The sequence below is a fragment of the Moschus berezovskii genome, chromosome 17 (genome assembly GCF_049115385.1).
Source record: "Moschus berezovskii isolate FMDL1 chromosome 17, NW_MosBer_1.0, whole genome shotgun sequence".
NCBI lineage: Eukaryota > Metazoa > Chordata > Mammalia > Artiodactyla > Moschidae > Moschus > Moschus berezovskii.
The window spans coordinates 42,711,791-42,736,807 of record NC_142476.1 but is presented as its reverse complement, the minus strand read 5'-3'; the positions used below and the strand labels follow the sequence as shown (position 1 = coordinate 42,736,807).

At 59.2% G+C, this 25,017-nt stretch overlaps 1 protein-coding gene across 1 annotated transcript in view; it reads right to left on the bottom strand.

Annotated features, from left to right (window-relative positions):
• Window positions 1-5,533: 5,533 nt before the first annotated feature.
• TP73 (tumor protein p73) overlaps window positions 5,534-25,017 on the bottom strand; it is a 75,368-nt gene continuing 55,884 nt past the window's right edge. The window contains exons 5-14 of the mRNA XM_055419417.2: window positions 14,434-14,620; window positions 13,966-14,081; window positions 11,942-12,051; window positions 11,467-11,609; window positions 11,030-11,118; window positions 10,121-10,245; window positions 9,562-9,710; window positions 9,168-9,306; window positions 8,708-8,801; window positions 5,534-7,286 (exon numbers count right to left, since the gene is read on the bottom strand). Coding sequence (XP_055275392.1) covers window positions 6,948-7,286; window positions 8,708-8,801; window positions 9,168-9,306; window positions 9,562-9,710; window positions 10,121-10,245; window positions 11,030-11,118; window positions 11,467-11,609; window positions 11,942-12,051; window positions 13,966-14,081; window positions 14,434-14,620 — 1,491 coding nt within the window. The 3' untranslated portion in view covers window positions 5,534-6,947. The remainder of the gene's footprint in view (window positions 7,287-8,707; window positions 8,802-9,167; window positions 9,307-9,561; window positions 9,711-10,120; window positions 10,246-11,029; window positions 11,119-11,466; window positions 11,610-11,941; window positions 12,052-13,965; window positions 14,082-14,433; window positions 14,621-25,017) is intronic.

Below are 25,017 nucleotides of genomic sequence, written 5' to 3'. Positions count from 1 at the left end.
CCTTATACTGCAAGGAGATCCAACCAGTCCATTCTAAAGGAGATCAATCCTGGATGTTCATTGGAGGGACTGATGCTAAAGCTGAAACTGCAATACTTTGGCCACCTCATGCGACGAGTTGACTCACTGGAAAAGACTCTGATGCTGGGAAAGGTTGGGGGCGGGAGGAGAAGGGGACGATGGAGAATGAGATGGCTGGATGGCATCACCGACTCTGTGGACATGAGTTTGAGTGTACTCCGGGAGTTGGTGATGGACAGGCAGGCCTGGCGTGCTGTGATTCATGGGGTCACGGAGAGTCGGACACGACTGAGCGACTGAACTGACTGACTGATGTAAGAAAACAAAAACAGCACAGACACTGTGGTGATCACCATGAAATTCCCTGGCGGGTCTCTGGTCACCTTGAACATCAGCCAGCTCCACACAGGAATCTGTGACCAGAGACTGGAGGTGACCCCCTGTCTCCTCTCCACCCCCCAACCAGTTGTAACTATGAAACATAAAGTATTTCATTCTGACAGGTCGAAGGGAAGAGCTCTTCTGATCCAGCCGTGCTCTGTTCAGGGTTCACATAGGAGGGGCAGTACTAGGGCAGCACCTTGTATGCAGTAGGTGCTCAATAAATACTTTACTTTTAATAAAAAGCTTTTGTTTATTTATTTGGCTGCACCAGGTCTTAGTTGTGTGTGGCATGCCAGATCTTAATTCCTTGACCAGGACTCGAACCCATGCCCTCTGCATTGGGAGCAAGGAATATTAACCTCTGAACAACTAGGGAAGTCCCTATTGCACTTTTTTTAAAAAGTACTTTTAAACTCTTCTGTTTAAAAGTTTCTCACGCTTTGATGATTGAGATTCGCTCTTTGATCCTAATGATGTTTTAAAAAATTGTCTTCCTGAAGGTGCTTTTCCTTTATTTACATGGGCTGTTATATCAAAGATCCCCATGGTCTTTTGGTCATTACACACAGAGCTTAATCTGCATCATGGCACATCATAGTATAGCGTGGAAACAGGCCTGGAAGGTCAGTGTCATATGTCCCCCCTCCTGTGCCCTGCCCTGCCCTGTACAAGCTGTCACCACGTGGACAGTGCATCTCTAACCATTTGCCCTTTCAAGTCTCCCTTGACCACTTTCCAAATGCACAGCTAGGGGCACCTTTACAGGCGTATAATCAGGTCCCCCTGGGCATCTCCAGCTGGCCTCTCCGCTCTCCCTGGACTCCCAGGCCCAGGTTGAGGGCTACCTGGAGGCGTGCCAGCAGCTCTACAGACACTTTCTCAGGAAACTTCAAGGTCGGAGACATTCTCAGGAGGAGCCTGGGATGTGCTGGCTTTTTTAAATGTTAAATATTTATTTATTTATCTGGCAGTGCTGTATCTTAGTTGTGACATGTGGCATCTTAGAGCTTTGTGTGGCATTCAGGATCTTTAGTTGTGGCATGAGAGCTCTCAGCTGCAGCATGTCGGATCTTAGTTCCCTGACCAAGCCCACTGCCTCAGGAGCACAGAATCTTAGCCGCTGGACCACCAGGGAAACCCTGGGGCTGTGCCAACTTTCAACAAGAATATTAAGTTATGGGTGGTGCAGTGGGCGTGTCATTCTCAAAGTGGAACTCGCATTGCCAATGCCAGAATCAGTTTCAAAGTTGTTTGTTTTGAATAATCATTAGCCTTGTATGTATTTTAGGTACCTTGCTGTAGGTGTCCCTTTAGGGTTATGTGAATATACCCCATTGCCTGAAGTGCCATCAACACTGTTTTAGCTTTGAAGCATGTAACAGGACAGTTCAGTTCAGTTCAGTCGCTCAGTCGTATCCGACTCTCTGCGACCCCATGAATCACAGCACTCCAGGCCTCCCTGTCCATCATCAACTCCCGGAGTTCACTCAAACTCATGTCCACAGAGTCGGTGATGCCATCCAGCCATCTCATTCTCGGTCATCCCCTTCTCCTCCCGCCCCCAACCTTTCCCAGCATCAGAGTCTTTTCCAGTGAGTCAACTCGTCGCATGTGGTGGCCAAAGTATTGCAGTTTCAGCTTTAGCATCAGTCCTTCCAATGAACACCCAGGATCGATCTCCTTTAGAATGGACTGGTTGGATCTCCTTGCAGTACAAGGGACTCTCAAGAGTCTTCTCCAACACCACAGTTCAAAAGCATCAATTCTTCCACACTCAGCTTTCTTCACAGTCCAACTCTCACATCCATACATGACCATGGGAAAAACCATAGCCTTGACTAGACGGACCTTGGTTGGCAAAGTAATGTCTCTGCTTTTTAATATACTATCAAGGTTGGTCATAACTTTCCTTCCAAGTACAGGACAGTTACTTCCAAATTCCTGGGATCGAGCGAATTTCACATGTCCTTGAAGAAAGCATGCGCTTAGTCGTTCAGTTGTGTCCCACTCTTTGTGACCCCATGGACTGTAGATTGCCAGGCTCCTCTGTCCATTGGCTTTTCCAGGCAAGAATACTGGAGTGGATTGCCATTCCCTTCTCCAGTGGATCTTCCCAACCCAGGGATCAAACCCGGGTCTCTTACATTGAAGACGGATTCTTTATCGCCTGAGTCAATAAAACATAGCAGGTGCTGAGTGGAGCTGTGATTCTAAATTCCTGGAGGACTCCTGCCTGGGGCCATCCTGTGCTTAGGAGCCATTTCTGGGGCTGGTTGGTCTTTCCTGGTGGCTCAGGAAAGCATCTCTTATGTCTCCTGCATTGGCAGGCAGGTTCTTTACCACTAGCACCGCCTGCGAAGTACACGTACCATACTGATATTAATGAATCATTTTTGAATTTTTGCCTGAAGATAGCCTTTTTCTTTGGGTGTATGTGGGAAGAGGAGCTGATGCTGTTCCTCGCGAGGGGCCGTGGCCTCCTGCTCTCTGGCAGCTGCTGGGTGGGGGGTGGAGTGGGGAAGTTGTCCCCGAGCACTGTGCCTTGCAGCGGCAGATCTGCTCTGAGCCCAGGCTCTCTTTCTAAAATTACATGCCAGCCTACTGGATATCTTTTTGTATATTTGCAAATAATCGTGTTATTCCTTGTGCTCCACTTGTGAAGAGTTTTTAAACGAGATACTAAAATCGCCTTGTGCTGAACACGTGAGCATTACCGTGTTCCTCCTCCCAAGTGCGTGTTTCAAGTCCCTGTCGCGACCTTGTCTGTGGCAGCCTCTTTCTAATTAAGCCCTTGTTCCCATCCTGTCCTGAGGTGTTGGCGTCTGTGATGTGGATTCCCGTCACCGCAATGGGGTGGGGCCACTTCACTGTGACAAGGAGGGTGACACTTCTGGAGGAGTGGGGGATGCCAAAAACTCCGCCCAGGAAGGCGGGGCCGGAGAGGTGAGGGGACTCCATCTCACCTTATCTGAGAGGTGTGTGGAGGCGGGCACGCCAAGAGCCCCGCCCAGGAAGGCGGGGCGAGGGCAGGGCCGGGTGGTGGGCGTGGCTCCGCCTCTCCTTGCTCTTCGGGGTTTCAGCCACGTGTCTAGAAAGCCACGAGTCTGTCTCAAGGTTGAACGGGTTTTGAGAGCTCTCCTTTTGCCGTGACAAAACCCCAGTCCCTCGTTCACAGGTCTCACATCCAGGAACCTGGGACCTGAGGGACGGAATGAATCCCCGTGTCCTGGAGACTGAACCTGGCTGACTGGAGGAGCTCCTGAGTTTTGCAGAGAAACGTGAACCTCAACTGGAGACAGAGGGACGGCTGTCTACACTGACGCAGGGGAGACCTTCCTAAGAGGGACTCTGGACCCTGCTCCCAGGATGCCTGAGGTGGCCGGGCCACGGCCAGTCCCATAAGCTGAGCCAGCAGCACTGGGACAGAACCTGGTGTTACCCCCCAGGTCATCCTTGGACTCAAGTCCCTGCATATCCCCACGGAGCACTCGACTCTGAGGTGCAGGGAAGGAGGGCTCCTGGGTGTGTCACACACTGAAAACACTGGACAAACTCAGATGGGGAGCCTGCTGGGTGGTTTGTGTCACTTGTGCTCTTGTCTTTGAATCCGATTCAGTCATAAGCATCAGTCATTGGAACCGGGCTTTATTATGTAACAAACCCAAAAAATCCCACCAAAACACAGCTGAAAAAACACATTTTCCCAAAATTACATTCCCAAGAGAGGGTAATAATATGGTCAGAATAGATCCATCAATACTGCTGGAAGAAGCATTGCCTTACATTACCAATGGGAGTGGTGTGTTATTTTTAAACCTTAAAGTGCTTTAGCCAACAAAACAGAAGCAAGTGTTTGTGTCTGCAAGGCTGGCATGTCCTAAGGGACAGTGAGACCATGTCCCCGGTCCCTGCATGTCCTCAGATGAAAGCCACTGAAGGTGCCACCCAGACCTGGGCGGGTGACCACTCCCCAGCATCCAGGAAGGGCCGGTGGAGACTGAACAGCTGTGCTGGGCCTGGCCAGCATCCAAGGCTTCCTGCCTTCCTCTTCCCGGCTGGGAAACCTCACAGCTCACAGGTTTGTCTTCTCTTGATCTTTAAGGGCCCGTAAGGGCCGTTGCTCCTGTGTGTGTTCCTATGACCATGATGGAATCCCCACTGAATCGGTTCTCAGGGTTGATCCTCCATCAGTGCCAGGAACAAAGGTCTAGGACCACTGGAGCTCACCACCTGGGGCATGGGAGCGGGGAGCCTGTGCTTGGCCCTCCACAGAAATGTGCCTCCTCTACTTCCATATTGGGGGTCTGCCTGCCCTCTGCCTGCATGTTGCAGCTTCCCAGGTTCAGGAGCACCTGAGGGCCTCCCCATTGGCTAATGGAATGAGACTGAGGGACAGCCACGGGAGCCCAGGAGCTCAGCTACTTCTCAGCTGGGTTCATGGACCCCCAGGAGCTGGGGGAAAGGCCTGTGGCTCCTGAGGGGCCACGACTGGGGGGCCCAGCATATGCGCTGGAGCACATGCCCTACCCCACAGCAGCCGGCTATGACCCTGGGCTCAGACCCAAGGTCTGTGGCTCAGTCTCCTCATCTGAACCGCATGAACAGTGTACTTACCCAGGCCCTGTGAGGGTGAGAAGGGAAACTGATGCCCACACCCCTCTCCCTGCTCCCACCAGCCCAGCAGCCCTGATCCTATGGCTGCTGTGATGATGCCACCAGGGTGTGTGCTCCAGGGGGGCTGCAGGCCCCCAGGGGCTGAGCTGGCTTCTGTTCCCAAGCTCTGAGGCCTGGCTGTGGGCGGGGCCTCCAGGTGCTGATGATGCCCCCTCCCACCTCAAGGAGCTTCACAGGGAGCTTATGGTGTGGCGGGAGGGGCTGTCACCCTAGACTCTGGCACCTGCATTCACACAATACTTTTTAAATAAGGAGAACCAGGCAGTGTGCACACTCCATGTCCAGGATAAAGCCCTGGTCTGGAGGGCCACTGCTGGCCAGTCAGGGCGGGAGCTGGCTCTGGGGCTCCATTCCCAACTGGGCTCTGAGCCACTGAGTACAGCAGACACCCCACCCCTCCCACTCCACCCCCTGGTGCCCCCTACCCCCATCCAGTGCCCTCTGAAGAGCCTAGGAACTGAACACAGGAACTGGCACTTGAACCCCCAGGACTGACAGCCTGGCTTCAGAGTGGACCTGAGTGATCACAGTCTGCTGCTTCCTAACTTCTCAGGGCTGGGGGCGGGATGGGGATTATGGCAAGGGAAAGAACCCAAAGAGTGGTTAGGGCTCTGTCCGCATCAGCCCCTGGTCTGGGAGCCTTGCACTTCCCCATGACTTAGAGACAGGAGGGCTTGACCGACTAAGCACGGGGAACCATGCAGAGTGAGGGACAGACAGGTGTTAGGAAAGTACCAGGTGATGTCTCAGTTTACACGGGAGTCAGGCTTCCCTGCATCCCTCCTGCCTCATCCCCTCGCCCACAATCCTTGTGGTCCTGCTTCTGGCTCAGAAAGCTCCCTGCAGACAGATCCGGCCAACTGGCCCCATTGCCCTGGGGGGTGCAGACGCTGTCTCTCCCAGCCCGCTGATTCCTCGAGCTGCCCATAGAGGCCAGGACCCCCTCCACCAGCCTCAGCACTATGAGGACAGGAGGGCCCCTACCACACAGAGAGCAGGGTGGGGCCGCGGCTGCAGCCGGCTTTGTTCTCCCAGCCCTGCATGGGGGAGCAGGTGACCTACCCCTGCCTGCTGTGGATCCCACCCGGCTGGGATCTTCTCAGCCCATCCTGTTTACACAGACGTTCAGAACGAAAGTTTAAAAAAAGAAAAGGCTCACCCACGTGTAGAAAAAGGGCATCATTTTATCAAATATTGACAATTCCCAGTGGTCTGAGGAACCTGTGTCCATATCTATCCTCAGGGGGCCACTGGGGGAAGGGCACTGTGGCCAGAGGTGTTGGCATGAGGGCTGGCTGCAGGCCATCCACCCGAAGTTTCCTTGCCTCCCGGGAGGGACCAGTCTTCCCAATTCCAGTGAAACTTGGGATTTTGCTTGGGGCAGGAAGTGGGAGGTGACTGCAGTGGGCTTTACACCAGTGGTCAAGGGTGCAAGGGGCAGACCGACCCTCAAGACCAGCAGAGGGACCAGCCTCGGGCGGAGATGCAGTCTGGAGACTGGACTGGAGAACAGACGTGTTAGGGACAAGCACCGAGCCCCTCATCCCTACCCAGAGCTAGAGATATTGAAAAACACTTTTTGGCAGTTGTCAGCAGAGCCCCCCAGGAAGGAGAGGCAGAGAAGGTGAGCCCCCCAGAGCAGGGACCCTGGATGCGCATCCTCAGCACAGCTCCGGGGGCCTCCCCACTTCACCGGCGCAGCCCAGGGGTCCTGCCTCCCAGGCCAGTTGGTGACTGGGAGGAAGCAGCCCTCCAGCGAGGCTTCCTGGGCCTCCAGGCCGGAGACGCCGCCCTCTCCGCGGAGACGCCGCCTCTCCGCTCTCCGCGTCGGTAGCACCGGGGCAGGGCTCCGGCGGTGTCCTCCCCACTCAGTTGGCCTCGCTCTCCGTGAACTCCTCTTTGATGGACTGTTTGCGGGACTTGCAGTCCGGGAGGTCGAAGCCGAAGTCGGCCCACTCGTCGGGCCCCGCGCCCCCTGCGGGGCCCCCGCGGTTGGGGATGGTGATGGTGTGGCGCACGCGGAAATGCACGGCCTCCATGACCCGCTGGCGCTGCAGCTCCCCCGAGCCCCCGATGGCGATGGTGGCCGCGTTGCTGCTGGAGCGGAGCAGCTGCTGGGCACCGTAGTCGTGGCTCTGCTTCAGGTCCTGAAGGCCCCTCCAGATGGTCATGCGGTACTGGTCGGGGATCTTCAGGGCCCCCAAGTCCTGCAGGAGCAGCCGTCAGGCTCTGCCCTCCCCCCACCAGGGACTTCACCTGCCCTGCACAGCCACTGGGGGACCAGGAGGGAGGGGAGGAGCCCCTACAGCGTGGGGGATAGGAGTGGGGGCACGAAAGTAGACAGTGCCGGATGGCTCTGTGCCTGGGCCAATTCTGCCCTGGACAGGACAGGAGAGACAAGAAATGACACGGGGTGGCAGTGGGGCACTGAGATCATGCAGACCCCAGAGGACCTGGGGTCCTGACCACAGAGTAACAGACGGAGCCCCCCACACCGGGTGCTGGAAGACCCCTGCCTCCCAGCCTTAGGGCCGGGTCCCTCCCTTCAGGACAAAGCACAGCCTCAGGTTCCTGTCACCCCACCCCCACCCCACCAAGCATCAACTGGTGAGGTAGGGTTAACAGGCCTTGAGCTATTCCAGTGGGGCCACCAGGGACAGGTCAGAGAGGGTAGTGGACAGAGGACAAGGCTGCCCTCTGAGCCACTGGCCCCGCTCCCTCTGGCAAACCCGCATCCCTTGGACGGAGAGGAGGCCTCTGCCCCAGGGTCAACTGTGGAGCAGGTCCAACGGGGGCTCCAGCACACTGATTTGGAGCCCTGGGATCCAGCCCACTGACAGCTGTGTCTCCTGGCCTCCAGCTAAGTCATTACACTCAAGACAACTCCAGGCTGTACACTGTGCTAAGTCACTTCAGTCGTGTCTGACTCTTTGTGACCCCATGAACTGTAGCCCTCCAGGTTCCTCTGTCCATGGGATTCTCCAGGCAAGAATACTGGGGTGGGTTGCCATTCCCTCCTCCAGGGGATCTTCCTGACCCGGGGACTGAACCCGTGTCTCTTACATCTTCTGGATTGGCAGATGGATTCTTTACCACTAGAGTCACCTGGGAAGCCCTATGAGTGCTCGTTGCTGGGACTCTGGTTTAACTCAAAGACCAACCCTGGCTGTGGGTCAGGGATCAGGATGCCAAGGGTGGGGCTAGCCCCGCACACCCTGGACTGGACATTCAGTTGCTGTGGGTGCACGGTGAATGGTTTGGGCCTCAGTTCCCCACCATGCAAACAGTGCTGAGCTAAACTAGCACCAGGTCCCTTCTGGACTTCCCCTTCTAGAATTCATCATGCCTTGGAGACAGCCCACCCCCAGATCAAAGGCACCAGGACAGAGACTCAAGTCCAGAAGAGGGACTTGAGGCAAGTCCAGTCCAGCCACATGATGCTGGGTGTAAGCAAGTAGACTTGGCTACTTGCAGGAAGAAGGGTTTTTCAAACTTCCCAGCCCCCCTTACATGGGAAGACGGGAAATGGAGGGACTGCACCACAAGAGGAGAAAGTTCCCTGGCCTGCAGACAGGGCCCACACTGGTCTGGGGGTGGGATCTCCATGCCTTCCCCACCGGGCAGTTACCTCTATCGTCAGGTTCTGCAGGTGGTAAATGTTCTGTAAGCCCTGGGAGGTGAAATATTCAATGCAGTTTGGACACCCCAATCCTGTTAGAAAACTGCAGAGAATTGGGGAAACAGAGCAGCATTAACTTGTAAAAACCTGGCTGTGTGGCCCATCTAAGTAGGAACCGGCCACCCCCAGGTCTCCCACCCGGCCCAATGTGGCCACAGCTTCCTGCCCACACTCACCTGGGCACGGTCTCCAGGGAGCCCCTGGCTTTCTGTGCCCGCCTTCCGAGCACCTGCTGGAGGCTCACTCCCACCCTCCCTCAATCTGCTCTCCAGACAGCAGAGCAGGGACAGCACCAGCTGCAAGGGGCAGCAGGCAGAGACCCCCACTTCGGACTTGAGGCCAGGCGCCCAGGAGCCACTGGGGTTGAGGTTACTGGGTTCGTGGCAGCACCCAGCAGCAGCCCACGTACCTGACCAGGCTAGGGTCAGCATGGTAGGGCGGTGGAGGGGTACAGTGGGACCCCGAGACCATGGACTGAGAGCTGGGGCCACCATTCATCTCCCCGTTGGCCGGCAGGGTGTGGCTGTGGTTATTGAGTATCCCAGGGCCTGGGCAGAAAGCAGGTGGGACAGTCAGAGCAGGGCAGGCCAGGCCAGGTGTCCCACGCTGTGTGGGGGAGGCTCGTAAGGCTCAGCCCTCCCCAAGACCTGGAGTGGACAGAGGGGACCGTGCCTCCTGCTCTCAGGCTGGAACTGCTGGAGGGCCCAGCCATCAAGAGCCCCGAGCGGTCCTGAGCTGGGCAGAAGGGTCTGGAGCCAGGCTTCCCCACCCCCCACCCCACCCACCCTGTCGGAGCCACTCACCCATGGGTCCCAGGTTGGGCCCAGCCGCTGAGCCGTGCGGGGGAGGCTGGCCCACCAGCTGGTTGACTGAGGGCAGCTTGTTGACGGCCCCATGCGCTTTGCTCATGGGCGAGAGGACAGGCCCGTAGGATGGAGGCTGAAGGTGGCTCCTGCTCAGAAGGGACAGCAACTCCAAGTGAAGCCCCCTGCTGCAGGGGCCTGGAGACCCCACCTACACTGGGGTCAGAGTGCCTGCCTCCAGCCCAGCCTCCCTGCCTGACAGCAGCCACATTTGCTCAAAGGCAGGACCTGGGCAATGGGTAGGAGCCAAAGGGGTCTGTTCTTGACCCTGGAACCAGACTTGTTCTTGGTGGGTCAGTGTCGTCCTGACTACCCCTTCCTGACCTCCACTCAGCAGACTTCGGGCTGAAGTTCAGGGAGGCTTCCTGGAGGAGGGGTACTGCCTGGTGCTGCTGTGTTTTCCCTGCTGGGTCATCCAGCCCCATCTTTCCCCATATCAGACAAGTGGGTAAGACCCAGAGGACTGGGGTTGGGGGTAGGGTGGAGGGGCTGCACTCACGGCCTCTGCAGGAGCTGCTGCTGCTGCTGCCGGTAGGAGTCCACCAGCTGCTGGGGCACCAGCTCCATCAGCTCCAGGCTCTCCTTGACCTTCATCAGGATCTCAAAGTTCTCCCGGCCCCGCACCTGAGCACAGACAAGTGGACCGTCTGCCTGCCCAGGACATGTAGATATCGCCTGGCCGCAGATCCCCACCCCCACCTCCTGGCACAAGGGAATGCCTCTCCTTTCTCAGGGCTCCCCAGCCCATGCAGCCAGGGGGTCCCCTGGTCCTGCTCTCCTCTCCAGAAGGAGGTCTGAGCGAAGCTGGTGGGCTGGCTCCTGTCCATGCAAACCACACCCACCCCACACTACCCCTGCTCTTTGCCACGCTGTTCCCTCCCTCTTTTCAGAGCTCAGCAGACCTGGGGTACTGGGGTGGGGTGGGGCCCTGGACAAACATGGGGTTTCTAGAACAAGGAACTCATTCTTGAAGGACTCAAGACAAGTCTTTGAAGGAAAAAAAAAAAAAGCTCACGTCATGGAGACCAGTCGGAGCAAAGCAGGTGGGCGTTTATCTGTGCCGGGGTAGCCGCATCACAGGGCAGCCTATACTCCCGGCTCGGTGATGCACTGGGGCCCAGCAGGCTGTGGGCTTCCTCCCACATGCTGCCTTGGGTGGGGGACGGCATCACCCTGCACACTGTATCACTGTATCCATAAGGAGCCCTCCTGCTCTGGGAGCTCCATCAGTGGGCCTGCTCCCCTTGTGGCCAGTCCAGCTCTCTGGACCCTGGTCCTTTCTGGGATCCACAGAGCTTGGGGTCTCAGCTGTCAGGGCATGCTGCATGGCACCTGCCTCCCCCGGGTCCCTGGGTCTCCCGCGAGCACCGCCGAGCCCCGGCCTGGGCTCCGCAGCCGTGGGACTCACGTGCATGTAGTACACGTCATCGTCACCATGCCTCCTCTTCTTCACGTTGGTGCCCAGGGCAGGAACGGTAGGGGGGCTCTGCTTGAAGGCTGGCAGGGGTCGGGGGCTTTGTGAGCAGGCAGGGAGTTGGCGGGGCACACGCAGGTGAGCCAAGCCAAGCCCCTCACCCCACCCCGCCACACGGCCTGAGCCGGCCTCTGTGAGGTGTCCCTCGTGGACAGGCCCGGAGGCCAGTCACCCACTTGGATGAGCAAACTCGAGCGGCCCCCCAAGCTGGACTTAGTGGGCTGGGGCGGGGGGGGGAATGGGCGGGGCTCACTGTCCCCGGGACACAGGCTTGCGCTTTCCCGAAAGTCTGCGGCCCGGTCCAGCTCATCGAGGGAGGCGTGGCCTGGCCGCGCTGCGCTCCGCCCCTGCCACCGCCCCAGCCTGCTCACCGCGCTTGCTGGCGGCAGCGCTCTTCGCAGCGCTCTCGCTGAGGGCCTGCTGCTCACGGTGGTGATCTTCGTCAGCTTTGCGGTCTCGGCCGGGACAGGCGCAGATGCGGCCCTCGAAGGACCGGCGGCCCAGCACCTGTCCGCTGCCCAGGGCACAGCCAGCGCCGTGAGCTCTAGGGGCCCACCTTCCCCACCCACCTCGAACCCCACGGGACTGGCCTTGATGTGCCCAGGGCTGAGAGATCAGCTGCTCCAGGACACCAGGTCTCCTGCCTCCCTCCCAGGGTGGTGCCTGTCCCTGCAACCCCTCCAGCCTCTCCCAGCATATGCCCTACCTGCAGGGCCCCTCCCCAAACTTGCCTCCAGGGCCAGCACCCCTCCTTGGCCATGGCTGTCTCCCCGGCAAGACCCCCAGCAGCACTGGCCCAAATCCCAGACCTCCCACCACCCCCACTCCCACCTCCAGCAGACTCACTCCCGCGTCTCCAGGGTGATGATGATGAGGATGGGCCGCCGGTTCATGCCCCCAACACAGCTGCTGTTGCACATGAAGTTGTACAGGATGGTGGTGAACTCTGTCCCCACCTGCACACAGGGAGGCGGGGAGGCTGTGGTGTCAGCAGGTGGCCTCTACCCACAGGCGTGGGGGCTCCTGGGCTTCCAAGCACCCATCCCTCACATCTCCGGTGGGCAAGAGGCTGCTGGGCCCTCTGGTCCTCTGCCATCTATCCACCCATTCACCATCCATCTACCTCCATCCACCCATCTTTCCACCATTCAGTTCAGTTCAGTTCAGTTCAGTCGCTCAGTCGTGTCCGACTCTCCGCGACCCCATGAATCACAGCACTCCAGGCCTCCCTGTCCATCACCAACTCCCGGAGTTCACTCAAACTCATGTCCACAGAGTCGGTGATGCCATCTAGCCATCTCATTCTCTGTCGTCCCCTTCTCCTCCCGCCCCCAACCTTTCCCAGCATCAGAGTCTTTTCCAGTGAGTCAACTCGTCGCATGAGGTGGCCAAGGTATTGCAGTTTCAGCTTCAGCATCAGTCCTTCCAATGAACACCCAGGATTGATCTCCTTTAGAATGGACTGGTTGGATCTCCTTGCAGTCCAAGGGACTCTCAAGAGTCTTCTCCAGCACCACAGTTCAAAAGCATCAATTCTTCGGCGATCAGCCGAGCACCATTCACCATCCATCTATCCATCTACCTCCATCCACCCATCCTTCCATCCACCCACCAATCAACCATTTATCCACGCACCATCTGTCCATCATCCATGCATGGATCCATCTATCTATCCATCCCTCAGCCCCCATCCATCCACCATCCACCTATCCATCTACCTCCATCCACTCATCCTTCCGTCCATCCACCAACCATCCATTTATCCACCCACCATTGGTCCAGCATCCATGCACCCAGGCATGTACCCATCCACACATCCATCCAGCCCCCATGCCCCATCCGCGCATGCATCCACTTGTCTGACTACAACCTATCCACTCACTCACTACACTGAGTGCCATGTGCTGTGCTGGCTGTGGGAACCAAGAGAGCCGTGGTGGTTGCCCCCACCGCCTCCCCACCCTGACACAGGCTGGAGGTTGCCCCGGCAGCTAGGTATGAGCACAGGCCTCTGTGGGCACAGCTGTGTTTTGGAGTGTGGGCTCTTCTGGGCACTGCTCTGGCAGTGGGAGGGACCAGAGCTGTCCGAGTAGGCCCCCCACACACTGGTTCCTGGAAGTTTATGGACCTAGGACTCGTGACCCCGGCGGCATCCTAGGACCACAAAATGGGCAGTTGTCACAGTCTCCCTGGATCTGGAAGATGGCTAGGAAACCTGGCCTTTCACAGAACTCCTAGCACGTGGCCGCCACCAGGGGGCGGGAGAGACCTGCTTTCCTGGCCAGTCCTAGCCCTGATAGCCGGGCTGAAGGCTGAGGGCTAGGGGAGGGAAGCCAGGGTGGAAACCCCTCCCAGGGCCCTGGTCCCACTGACATAAGGGCTATTCCTTAGGGAAGCACAGGGGCTTCTGGGGAACCAGGTACAGGAATGAGGCCTGGAGTGGAAATGCCTAGAGGACTGGCTACAGCACTGGGGGAGGGGTCTCAGATCCAGGGTGGGGGTGAAGTAGTGCCATGCCCCTGACTACAGGTCTGTCCTCTTCTCCTTGGGCGCCCCCCACAACAACCCATTCCATCCGGCTGACTCCCCCTGGCCTGAGTCCCTCCCTCCCCAGAGCCCACAACCAGGAAGGGGGACAAAGGGCTGGGTTGAGGCTCAGGGGTCGCCAGGCCCACCCCGTGCTGTAGAGCTGGGGGTGCAGGTGCCCAGAGAAGGCTGGAGGGGCTGCCCCCAAGCCGGGGGTCAGGCTGGAAGGGACTGATGGACAAACAGATGTGAAGACGAGGGAGGAGCCCCACAGCTGGACTTAACTCTGGACACTAAGTAAGTGACTTGCGGGGCCTCTGCCCCACCCCCACCTGGCTCCCTACCTGTGGGGGCTCATAGGGCACCATGACGCTCTGCCGGCCGGTGACCGGGTCGTCCACGTATTGCGAGAGGTTGTTGCCCTCCACGCGGATGAGGTGGCTGGCGGGAGCGGACTGTCCTGCCGAAAGGAGTGAGATGCTTCAGAGACATGCCAGCCAGGGGCTGCACCCCTGTGCCGGGCACATTGTAGCTGCCTCGGGGCCTCCCAGGGGGACGCAGGTGGCAGGCAGCTCTCACAGATGCCCGGGGCATCTGACCCAGCAGCCCTACCCCGCTCCACCCCAACCCCCGCCCCCCGCCCGATACCCAAGGCGCCAGGGAGAGCTGGCAGGACACAGGACAGGCGAGGCGGATGCTGTGCCCACTTGTCAGCGCCCTCCCATTGGACCTGCTGCCTCCAGGTAGGAGGCCGGGCCAGCCCTCTCCTTCCCGCCAGGGTGCTGAGGGGCAGAGGGGGAGGAGACACGTACCTTCATTGAAGTCCCGCCCGAGCTCGTGATTGGGGCAGCGCTTCACGACCTCGGTCACGTGCTCCGCCTTCTTATAGACGGGCATGGCGCGGATGGCGGTGCCTGGAGGCGGCGGGGCGGACACCTTGATCTGGATGGGGCACGTCTTGGCGATTTGGCAGTAGAGTTTCTTAAGCAGCGGGGAGTACTGCAGGGGGTGGGGGTCGCGGTGAGGCTGGTCGGCCCAGCGCCACACCCCGGCCTGCTGCGCCCCGCCAGGAGTCCTCGCCCCAAGCCCTGGGATGACGGCCCTCGCTGGACACTCCTGGGCATCGTTCCCTCCCAGCTTCTCCCCAGTCCCACTCAGCAGGTGCCCTGAGTGCCCTGTGCGGCCGGGAGGAGGCGCTTTCTGTCTGGATCTCACTGGTTGGAGAAGGAGGTGCCATTAGGTCTATTTTATGGATTGGAATTGGACCATAAAGAAGGCTGAGTACTGAAGAATTGATGCTTTCAAATTGTGGTGCTGGAAAAGACTCTTGAGAGTCCCTTGGACTGTAGGATCAAACCAGTCAGTCCTAAAGGAAATCAACTCTGAATGTTCATTGGAAGGACTGATGCTGAAGCTGAAGCTCCAATAATTTGGCCACCTGATGTGAAGAGATGACTCGCTGGAAAAGACCCTGATGCTGGGAAAGATTGAAGGCAAACGGAGAAGGAGGTGGCGGAGGATGAGATGGTTAGATGGCATCACCGACTCAATGGACGTGAGTTTGAACAAACTCTGGGAGAGTGTAAAGGACAGGAAAATGAGGAGCTGCTGGAGAGCAGGGCTGGGAGCCAGGTCTGGTGCCTCAAGCCTGTGGACCTTAAGCCTCCAGACCGTAGTGGTTTGAGGGGTGAGGTGCAGCATCCTGTGCCAGGATTAAAAGCCTGGAGTCAGGTCTTCTGACATCTGTGCAGAGGAGACAGGCACACAGACTCCCCGGACCATCCTCAGAGGGGCCAGCCCTCCGGTTGGGTTCTGGCCACTGCAAGTGGGGGGCTTTGACCACAGAACCCCAGGACCCCAAACAGAAGCCTCTGACTCAGGGAGGATGGGATGATGCCCACGCCACCTGCAGGGACCTCCAGGGCCAGTGCCCAGGGGTCCAGGTGGCCCACCTGAGGACACAGGCTGGCTCTCACGAGTCCAAAGTGACCTTGATGGTAGGGCCCCTTGGAAACAGGGGTGTCCACTCCTTTCTAAGCTGGTTGTCCTCCAGTGACTGGCTCCTGGGGGCCCATCAAGGGCTCCTCATGGCCCCGTCTGTCTCCAGGGACAGTGGGGAACATCGAGCTCTCAGAGTCACAGGATGCTTCCTGTCCCCATGCCACACCCCTGGGTCCCTCCACAAGCCTGGGTACTTGGAGTTACCCCAGCCACAAGACTCTGGGAAGCCCCCAGCACACCCCACCATGGTGTGTGGGGTCAGGCTGGAGACGGGGCTGCTGCAGTCCAGAGGATGAGCAGGTCTGAGCCCACCTTTGCCAACGAAGCTGGCGCCTGACACCCTGACCCATAGATGAAGGCCACCCTGGCCACTTGCGCTGCCTCTCTGGCCACCAAGGGACACAATGGGCCCTCAGGGCCTCCTAACCTCAGCCACTCCAAGTCCAGGAAGAACAAGGGAGATGGAGCTCACCCTGAGCCCAGGGGCAAGGGGTCCCTGCCCCTCAGCACCCTCGGCCCTGAGCAGCACAGCTGCCCTTCCTCTGATGAACTGAAACCCAGCCAGAAACGCTGTCCTGTCCCTGCAGTGGGTCTGGGGGGCTCGGGGAACAAGTGGGAGGGTCTCCCTAGTGACATCCTGGGGGATGGGGACCCTGCCCAACTCCCTCGGTGCTGGCTGCAGGACGAGCGCCCTTGTACCCCTGTCAAGGAAGGGATTGGATGCCCACAGGGCTTGTCCCCTCCCTGGTGCTCTGTCCACTTGTGCCTGCAACCCCGCTGCTGCAGGCAGGCACACCCGCTATGGATGCAGATGGGCCCTCAGCTGCCAGACAGCAGGCTCAGAGGCCACACGGCAGGGGGCAGCTTGCATCCCAGGGAGGTGACCACTGACCTCCTGTGCCCCATCAGGATAAATGCTGCCCCTTTACCAGTTTGGGAGATCAGCTGAGTGCCCTCTCTTGAGATCTGTGCCCATGCAGCAGTAGCCCAGCCCAAAGCAAATCCCAGGTGCCAGTCAAGGGCCCAGCTCTCTTGGCCCATCCCTGACGTAAGACAAGTGTGCACTTAGTTTCGGGATGAAACTGCCTGGTCATCGTCATGGAGGAGCTCCAGGGGGCTACCCAAGGGGTCTTCCTGGTGGAGGAGGGCCCTACAGGGAATGGCAGGCCTCAGTTGGACTGAAGGGACCTGAACACAAGCAGTGATGGGAGGAAGAAGCTGGGATGCTGGAAACCATCCACTCGGCGAGCCTTTGTTGAATGCTTAGTGTTTCCTGGGCTCTTGGCTCACTACGGAAATGAGCCGAGAGGCCCTCCACCCCCAGAAAAATCTAGACTTAGCCGAGGCTCACGGCTCATGCCCAAAGGCCACACAGCCTCATGGCCTCCTGCAGCGGCTGTTGGGTCCCAGAGGGGGCTTCCTCCCCTGCAGGTGTCCCACCTGCCTTTGGAGGGTTCAGGGAATGAGGTGACCCGGGGCTGAGAGGAGCATGTGGAGGACTGCAGAGAGCTGGCCTGGACTACTGGGGGGTGGTCTGCAAGGGGAGATGGCCTGAGGTCTGGCCGCTGTGTCCCAGTTTCAGCTCTGGGCTGGACAGCTGGGACACCTTAACCACTGGACAGACTTTTCTGTGGCATGACGGTCGGCTGTGCAGGTCCCCCTCCAGGAGTCCCATTCGCCCTCTGACTTGTGCTCCCGCCCAAGCCCTGAGATAGATCTTCAGGTCCATCAAGACCAGGCATTCCTGAAAGCCCCACTGAGGAGGGAATGGAGCCAGTAGGGTGGAGCCAGGCTCCAGGCGCAGCCTCGGGAGCTGCAAAGCTGCTGCCCCCCACCCCATGCCCCCTGGCTCCCTGATCACCCCCTGGCTTCAGAACCCCCGCCCCACCCACTCAGCCTTTCCCCCTGGGCTGTCTGCCCCAGCCCCACCGGCCACCTCCGCTGGAGCTGCGGACGCCCCACCCACTGGGAGGAGCTGCCGGGAGCTGTCCCTGGTACCGCTGGGCAGCAGCAGCCCAAACGCCCTGGTGAAAGCCAAAAGCTGGCTCAGCTGGGAGCACACCGCCGCCTGGGGCACCTCACCCGGCCAGCGGTGAGGGCGGAGAGGACACTCGGCTCCCTCTGTGGTCCTAGCAAGGCCAGTCACTGGCTCTGCACTGCTCCCCATAGGGGTGCCCCCCACCCAGTGCTACCCTCCCTACGGGCTGCTCTTGTGGCCTTCAAACACACACACAGGTCAGGCCCCACTCCAGCAAGGGGTGGATCCACAGATGCTCAGCCTGGCCGGAGTCTGGCAGCATCAGGGAGTGAGACCTGAGGTCTCCGCACCCTGGTAGCATCAGCGGTCGCTGGCCTGCAGGGCAGGAGGGAAGCCTGGGAGGGGAGGGGGCAGGCCGGGGGTGGGGGCAAACCAGTGGTTGGGTGCAGAGTGGGACCTGGAGGGAATGAAGGAGCCCCCCACCCCTCCCCCAGCTCCTTCCCCTCCACCCAGAGCTCTGGGGCCTCAGGCCATCCTGGGCATGGGGTAGGGAGAAGGAGGGCGCCTGGGTCCTCCTCGGTTCTTTAAGAACGATCACGTGGAGACAGTTCCTCTCTCCCTCCCTCCTGCCTCTCCTTCCCTAGGACCGCTAGATGGATGTGTTTCAACAGATTCCGAGCTGATAAAATCTTATTTATCTTCGGCTGTTGACACAGAGCCGTCAGGACTTGCCTGTTCGGGGATGCGTGTGTTCCTTCGTGTTTGCAGGAAATGGTTTGCCCAAACATTGGTGTGTGCCCATCCTGCCCCCACCAGCTCCTCTCCTCAGATCCACGCCTCCCCGTCCCCCGCCCAGCTCACGATGGGCCCGGCCTGGCTGGAAGCCGCAGGCCTGGCAGGGCTGGTGCGGGGGTGATGGGGGAGAGGGTGGCGGGTGGCGGGCGCAGCGTGGTGGCTGTTAATTTCCTCGTGCCCGCTCCCCGGCAGCTGGGTGCCCGGCATGGGCAGGTTTGGGCAGGAGCAGAGTGGAGAGGTGATAATAACTTGTCTGTCATTTTCCAGGGACGTGTAGCGTCTTGCAAACCGCAAATACCGTTAACCAGCTTGGGTGAATCTGTTACAACAGATTCTGGGAGATGGGGCCCGCAGTGGGGGCTTTATTTTTTTTAATGATTTTTTTATAGACCACTTTTATCTGCTTTCTGTGTGTGTGTGCATGCATGTGCTGGTGCTCACACCCATGTTTCTCTCTGCTCTTGGGTTACAGACCCTTTGAGGACCTCCTGAAGACCACAGACCCTCACTCACCCTAGGAAAGCTCCCGAGTAGATCAGCAGAGCGCTTGGCAAGAAGCTTCGTGGGGTCCCAGGCAGCTTCCAAAGCTCATACGAACCTCTGGCTCAGCCTCCCTTCTCCCCCCAGGGTAGGAGGCCTCCCAGGGTGACACAAACCACAGAGACAGCACCCCCTACTCCTGACCACCCCCCACCCTCACTGGCACAGATCCACTTCCACACTCCTGTCTTCAACTCAGCCAAGAGGATCTAAGGACATGGGGAGCTCTGACAGACGTCAGCAAGGTGACTGGCCTGGGGGGTGCAGGGGCACCTATGACCATCACCGCAGCCTGCTTCACGGCACCCACGCTCAGAAGGCAGCGAAGGTCTTCACTGGAAACCCACACACAAGGAAACCCATGGCCAACACCCCACCTTGGATGCTGGCCTGGTGGCTGGAGGATCCAGGGAACCTGGGACGCCCAGGGCGGCAGCCGGTGCCTGGCCGGCAGAGAAGGAAGGCTGCTATGATTCCTCAATAGCTCCCAGCTTGGGATGGGGTGCTGTGGGAGATGCTTCTGCTGACACCCCCGCGAAGCTGGATGGCCTGGGCTCCCCTCGCCAGGAGCCCAGTGGACCTGGAAGTGGAAACAGGCTGTGCTGGTGCTGAGAGACCCTGACTACTGCCTGGGGGAGGCCCTGGAGGCTGTGGTCTAGCAGCTGTCCCCCAGAGAGAGAGAGAGGGGCCTGCAGGGACACCCTCAGTGAGTGTGCCCCCTTCAGCTGCACCCCCAAATCAGCCCACTCCTCGTCCCTCTCAAGGCTGTGGGCTGGCAGGGGAAGTGGCTTCTGTCCTGGGCTAAGATCAGGGGCGGGGTGGACAGCAGGTATGCGCTGAGCTGACCCAGGAAAGAGGCTCCAGTGGGCACTGGGCCTGCTGTGCAGGGTGGCCTGCGGGGCAGGAGTCGAGGGCCCACCCAAAGCCTGGCCAGACAGGGGGGACAGACCAGGTGGGTCTGGGGAGGCCATGTCCGCTGGTGTCAAGGCCGGGAGGCCCATGAGCGGGCGCAGTCACCCCGCACTCTCAACAGGACTCCCGGGGTCACCTGAATGGCCACCATTTACTGACACCTCTGTGCTGGGTCCACTCGCACACAACCTCCCCCTCAAGGTCACCCTCTCACCCTGTTTTAGCGACGCAGAGCTCTGCTCCCAAAAGCTGGGGTGGCGCAGCCCTGGGCCCTTGAGCTCCATCTCCAGACCCCTTGTCACCACTGGGCTTGACTTGGGGCCGTGAAGACCACGTAGCTCAAAGAGACAGGTGGACCAGGACACGGGGCCAACTGTGACACCCTTCATCCCAGCTGGGCTGAGCTCCAGCCACTTGGGACAAGGGGACCAACAGGCGGGAGCCTGCCCTGCCCTGTCCTACTGGGGAGGGGGGTCTCCCTCGACTGCAGAAGGAGCATAAGACAGCCTCCTGGTGCAGTGAGGGGTGTCCAGGTGGGGATTGTTGGGGGGCAGCTAGCTGGGGGGAGGCAGCTGACCTGGATGCTCCAGCCCCCATTTTTCTGTCGAGACGCTGTGTGATGAGTCTTAGTTCAGACCCCAAAGGGCCTTGTCGAGTCACTGGCTCCCCAGTGAACAGTGCTTGGGGGGTCCTGGCACACAGGGGGTCCTATTGTCACCTCTCTCACTCTGGTCCCTCCAGGAGGAGGGAGCTGCCCAGAGGCCGGCCGTGCCCTTGGCCCCAGTGACACCCTCAGGGGCAGGTGGGGATCCTGGGCTCCCTCTGGTCCTTGTTCAGTGACCCAGACACAACATGTGGCCAGCCCGGACCCTGAGAAGGAGAAGGACGTGCCCCCACCCGCTACTCCCAAGGCACAAGCAGCGTCAAACCGAAGCACCAAACTTCGGTTCCGCCGGGTCCAAACTCTGTTCCTCTGCCCACAAACTTGGCTTCTGACTTTGCCAGCCTGTCTGTGCTGGCCTCCTTTGAAGTCCGGTGTCCCTGCCTGCAGTGGGCATACCCCCCGGCTGGCCTCATGGCGAGAGCGTTCTGGCCAGAACCTAGCTAGCAGGGCCGTGGCCAGGCCTCGGAACTGCCCGACATGAGGTAGCGTGGGGAGGCTGCCTACCAGCGCAGCTCCGATCCAGTTCTGGGAGGACCCCCGGGATGGCTGGGGGGGGAGGCCCCCACTATGTTCACCCTACCCTCCTTGTGCCTTTCTGAGTTGTCGTGGCCTTGTCGACATGGTGAAGGCAAGGGTCAACCGCCAGCTTCCACTCACAGGACAGTCACACAGCCTCTGCCTGTGGGTATGCCATTCTGGACACTGGGCTGTTCAGTGCGGGCAGTCCTTCCCCCAGCTCCCTGCAGCTTCCGGATAGCCTGGGGGCATCGGGGCCAGAGCTGAACCAGCTGCAGGAAGTTGAAGGGATGCAGGGAGGGGAGGCTGGGCACAGGGGAACCCTGCAGGGGCACTGTTGATCCACAAACCAGTCACCCCAAAATCCACAGAGCTGTGTCCAACTCAGAAAAAAGTCCCAGGAGATGAGAAATGACATGGATTGCATTGTGTCCCTTCCACAGCCCCACACTTCCGGGATGGACCCCCAAACCCAGGGGGCTCCTCTACAAGAACCTTGGGGTGGGAGGGGGCAGCTGCCCTGGGAGCACCCCTCAGCAGCAGGGACTCACGGCTCCTCTCAGGGGCCCCCAAGCTGAGCTCTGTGACCTCCAAGTGCAGGGCTCCCTGGCTACTTGAGGGGACAGAAGGAGAAGAGGTGACCCCTACCTCAGGCCACGAGCCAGGCACTGATGCCCTGAGTCCAGCCACAGGAAGCCCTGCCCCTAAGCTCGACACAGGGTGAGGTTTGTTGAAGACCCTCCCTGAGTGTGGTGCCCCCGATTCCCCCAGATAACCCGCATTTCATCTCCACAATGTACATTGTTAGGCCTCTTCCTTCAGTTTTAAATACGTATAATTGCTCCTGGTGCCAGTAAAAGGTATTAATTCCACTTATGCATTCCATAAACTTTTAGGATAACGCAATTGATACCGCGATCATGTTGGGACACCTCCACTATTATTTTCCTGCTTGCAAACCTCCGAGGGGCTGGAAAGTTTTCTCCCAAATCCATTAGTGTTGACTCAGCCCCGTTCTACCCAGGAATCCCATGAAGCGCCTTTGTGTTTCCTGGCCCCCCACCATGCGCTTCTAGGAGGGGTTAGGGCCCTTGGCCTTCGTGGGCCAGCTAGCCCCCAAGACAGACAGATGGACACATTCCCCACTGAGTCTGAGGGCAGCTGGAGGTCATTGAGGGGCTTTGTCAAGGCTGGCGGGCTGTCCATAGGTGCCCCAGGGACCAGGTATGCCCTCACACTCCATGCACCCACACCATCTCACCTCATGGAAGCCTGCCCTGTGGGCCATCAGCGGTGCCACCAGTCTGCTCAAGGTGACCATAGACGCCCAGCTGGGCCAGGGCTCTGACCACAGCAAGTCTCCCTTCTGCTCTCGGAACCCCCTCTCCAGACCTCCAGAACACCAAGGACAGCCCTTCCCTGGCTCCCGGGGAGGCCAGCCTGGGCTGGATAGCATCCCGACGCCCTCACAGGGGCTGCTGCTGCTCTCTGCTCCCTGCGACTCTTGTCACCAGCTGTCCCCACACCGACAATGTAGGGGGGCTCCCAGGGTGGAGTGGCCATCCGGAGGTCAACAGAGGGTGACCCGCCATGTCCTGGGGAGGGTGTGGAACAGGGCCCTGGGAACCTGGCACCTCCATCCCCAGCCTGGCGCCACCCATCCACCAGCCCTAAGAGCATCAGTGCCCAAGGCACCAGCCTCACTCACACCCGTGAGCTCTCATGGTGCCTGTCTCTCTCCAAAGCCCAGAAGGGCCCCCAGAATGGACAAGCCAGAGCCGGGATGCTCACAGGCAGTGAACACTGGCGGGGCGTGCAGAACCTCCTGCGATAGTGCCCTGACCAGCCACACGCCCCCCGGGCCTTGGCCCTGGCCCTTCTTCACAGGCTCAGGAAGAGCCCAGGCCCCTCCTCTGGATGCTCAGTTACCTGCCACCCGCCTGCTCCCGGTTCCTGGAGGAGGGGAGGGACTGTCAGAACCCTGGGCAGCAACCAGGAGGCGCCGGCACATGTGTGTGTGTTTAAGAACACGCATGCATGTCTGCACACGTGCTCCCATGTATGGACAGTATCTGTATGCATGCATGTGCACACGTGTGCTGTGGTGTGCATGTGTGTTGTGTGTGCGTGTCTGCGTGTATTCACATGTCTGGATGTGTGTTCACACGTCTGTGCATGTCTGCATATGCGTACTATGTGTGCGTGCCTGTACACGTGTTCGTGTTTGTGCATGCATATCTGAGTGTTGCATGCACGCATATGTGCACACATCCTATGAGCTGAGGGCTCCAGGCCCTTCTGAGCCCTCAGTGTGGGTATCAGACCTGAAGTCTGAGGCACACAGGTCAGAGCAGATCCATCCAGGGCTGTGGGACTCGCTGGGGGCATCGGCCAAGCAGAAGCCAAAGACCCCATTAACAGCTGCAGCCGTGTGGGGGCTGGTGAGGGTGTTTTTCCTGAGCAGGGAGAGGAGTGAAGGCAGCAGTCAATCTGGAATTGCACTTGAGAAAAATATGAATTATCTATCAGTTACCAGCAGGCTGGCGTAGGGGGCAGTGGGCTGCACAGCGGAGGCCAGGATGGCAAGCCCAAGCGGCAAGTCTGGGCGGTGCCTGCACAGCCAGGGCCCCAGAGCCGTGAGTGGGGGGGTGCCCGGTGGTCTCCATCCTCACCAGGAGCTGGCCGCCCACCTGCCACCTCCCTGGGCAAGGAGGAGAGCCTGTGGGGATGGGGTCTGCTCCCAGAACCGAGGTGCCAACAATCTCATTATCAATGTCTGTCCCATCTCTACCCTGGCATGGAGGAAAGCCGGAGAGGGGGATTTGTGAGCACCGTCTTCCTCCACTCAGCTCCGTGAGCCACGGCGGTGGGGAGGGGTGCGGGGAGGAAGGGAGGGAGGGACATATCCGCTGCTTGGGCACTGGGGGGTGAGGGGCTGGAGGTTGGAGGCAGAGCCGCTGGGACAAGCGAGGCTTCCTCTGCCCCCTGGACAGACCACCCATGCGACCACTTAGGGCCAGCACAACTGTGACCAAGTCATGAGCCCCTCCAACCCTGAGGTCACACACCTGGCAGGGGATGGTAGAGGCAACCAGGCACCAAGGGGCAGCTCCCATCCCTCCCCAAGGACCAGCTCAGACCATTCCAGGTGCTCCAAGCCCCCAAGATGCAACAGAGATTCCACCAGCATCCTCAAACAGTGGAAAGGAAGGGAGCCAGGACCCCCACAAGCTGCCCATCAGGACTCCTAAGAACCAGCAACTTGGGCCCTGATGACAGAATGTCAGTGAAGAAGGGACCGGGATCCTTCTGCTTAGAAGAGAGAGAAAGGGCTTAAGAAGCAAGTGGGAACTTGGAATAAGAGCGGTAGTGAGCCTCCTGTTGCTTGAGGTGTGCAAGTGCAGTGAAGTCTCGAGGGCTAGACCTCACAGCAGGGGTGTGGGGAGCAGGACCCCACAGGCAATAAAGAATCCCTGGCAGGTGCAGCTTTGGGTAAACAACTTTGTCCAGAAGGACCAAGCTCCGTGGCACCCCCATCATCTAAGGAAATAATAAAGACATGCCGGCACTAAGCCCCATGCAGCACAGGCACCATCCCACTTAAGCCTTATTGCCTTCACCAATAGAGCAAAGGAATGAAAATCTGCAGATGAGGCCATCCGGGCACCAACGGGACCAAGTGCTCCCCTGGCCACTGCAAGCCCTGGAGTCTTGCTGAGCCTTGACTCAGCAATGGATCAGCATCTGGGGGAACCCACTGCTCAAGCAAGAACTCAGAAATAGCTGTAGGGGGCCACCCAGGCTGCCTTTTGCTCCACCCCATCTCTGGTTCCCCAAAGTGTGAGAAAACCACAGTCTGGGCAGTGGGCACTGGGGACAGCGGAAATCAGTTCTTAGAGTGGCAGAACCTTAGTGTCACCTTCTCAGCACCCCCATGGGGGCTGGAACCAGCCCCCTGGCACAACCCAGCCTCCTCTGCTCCAGGGTCCT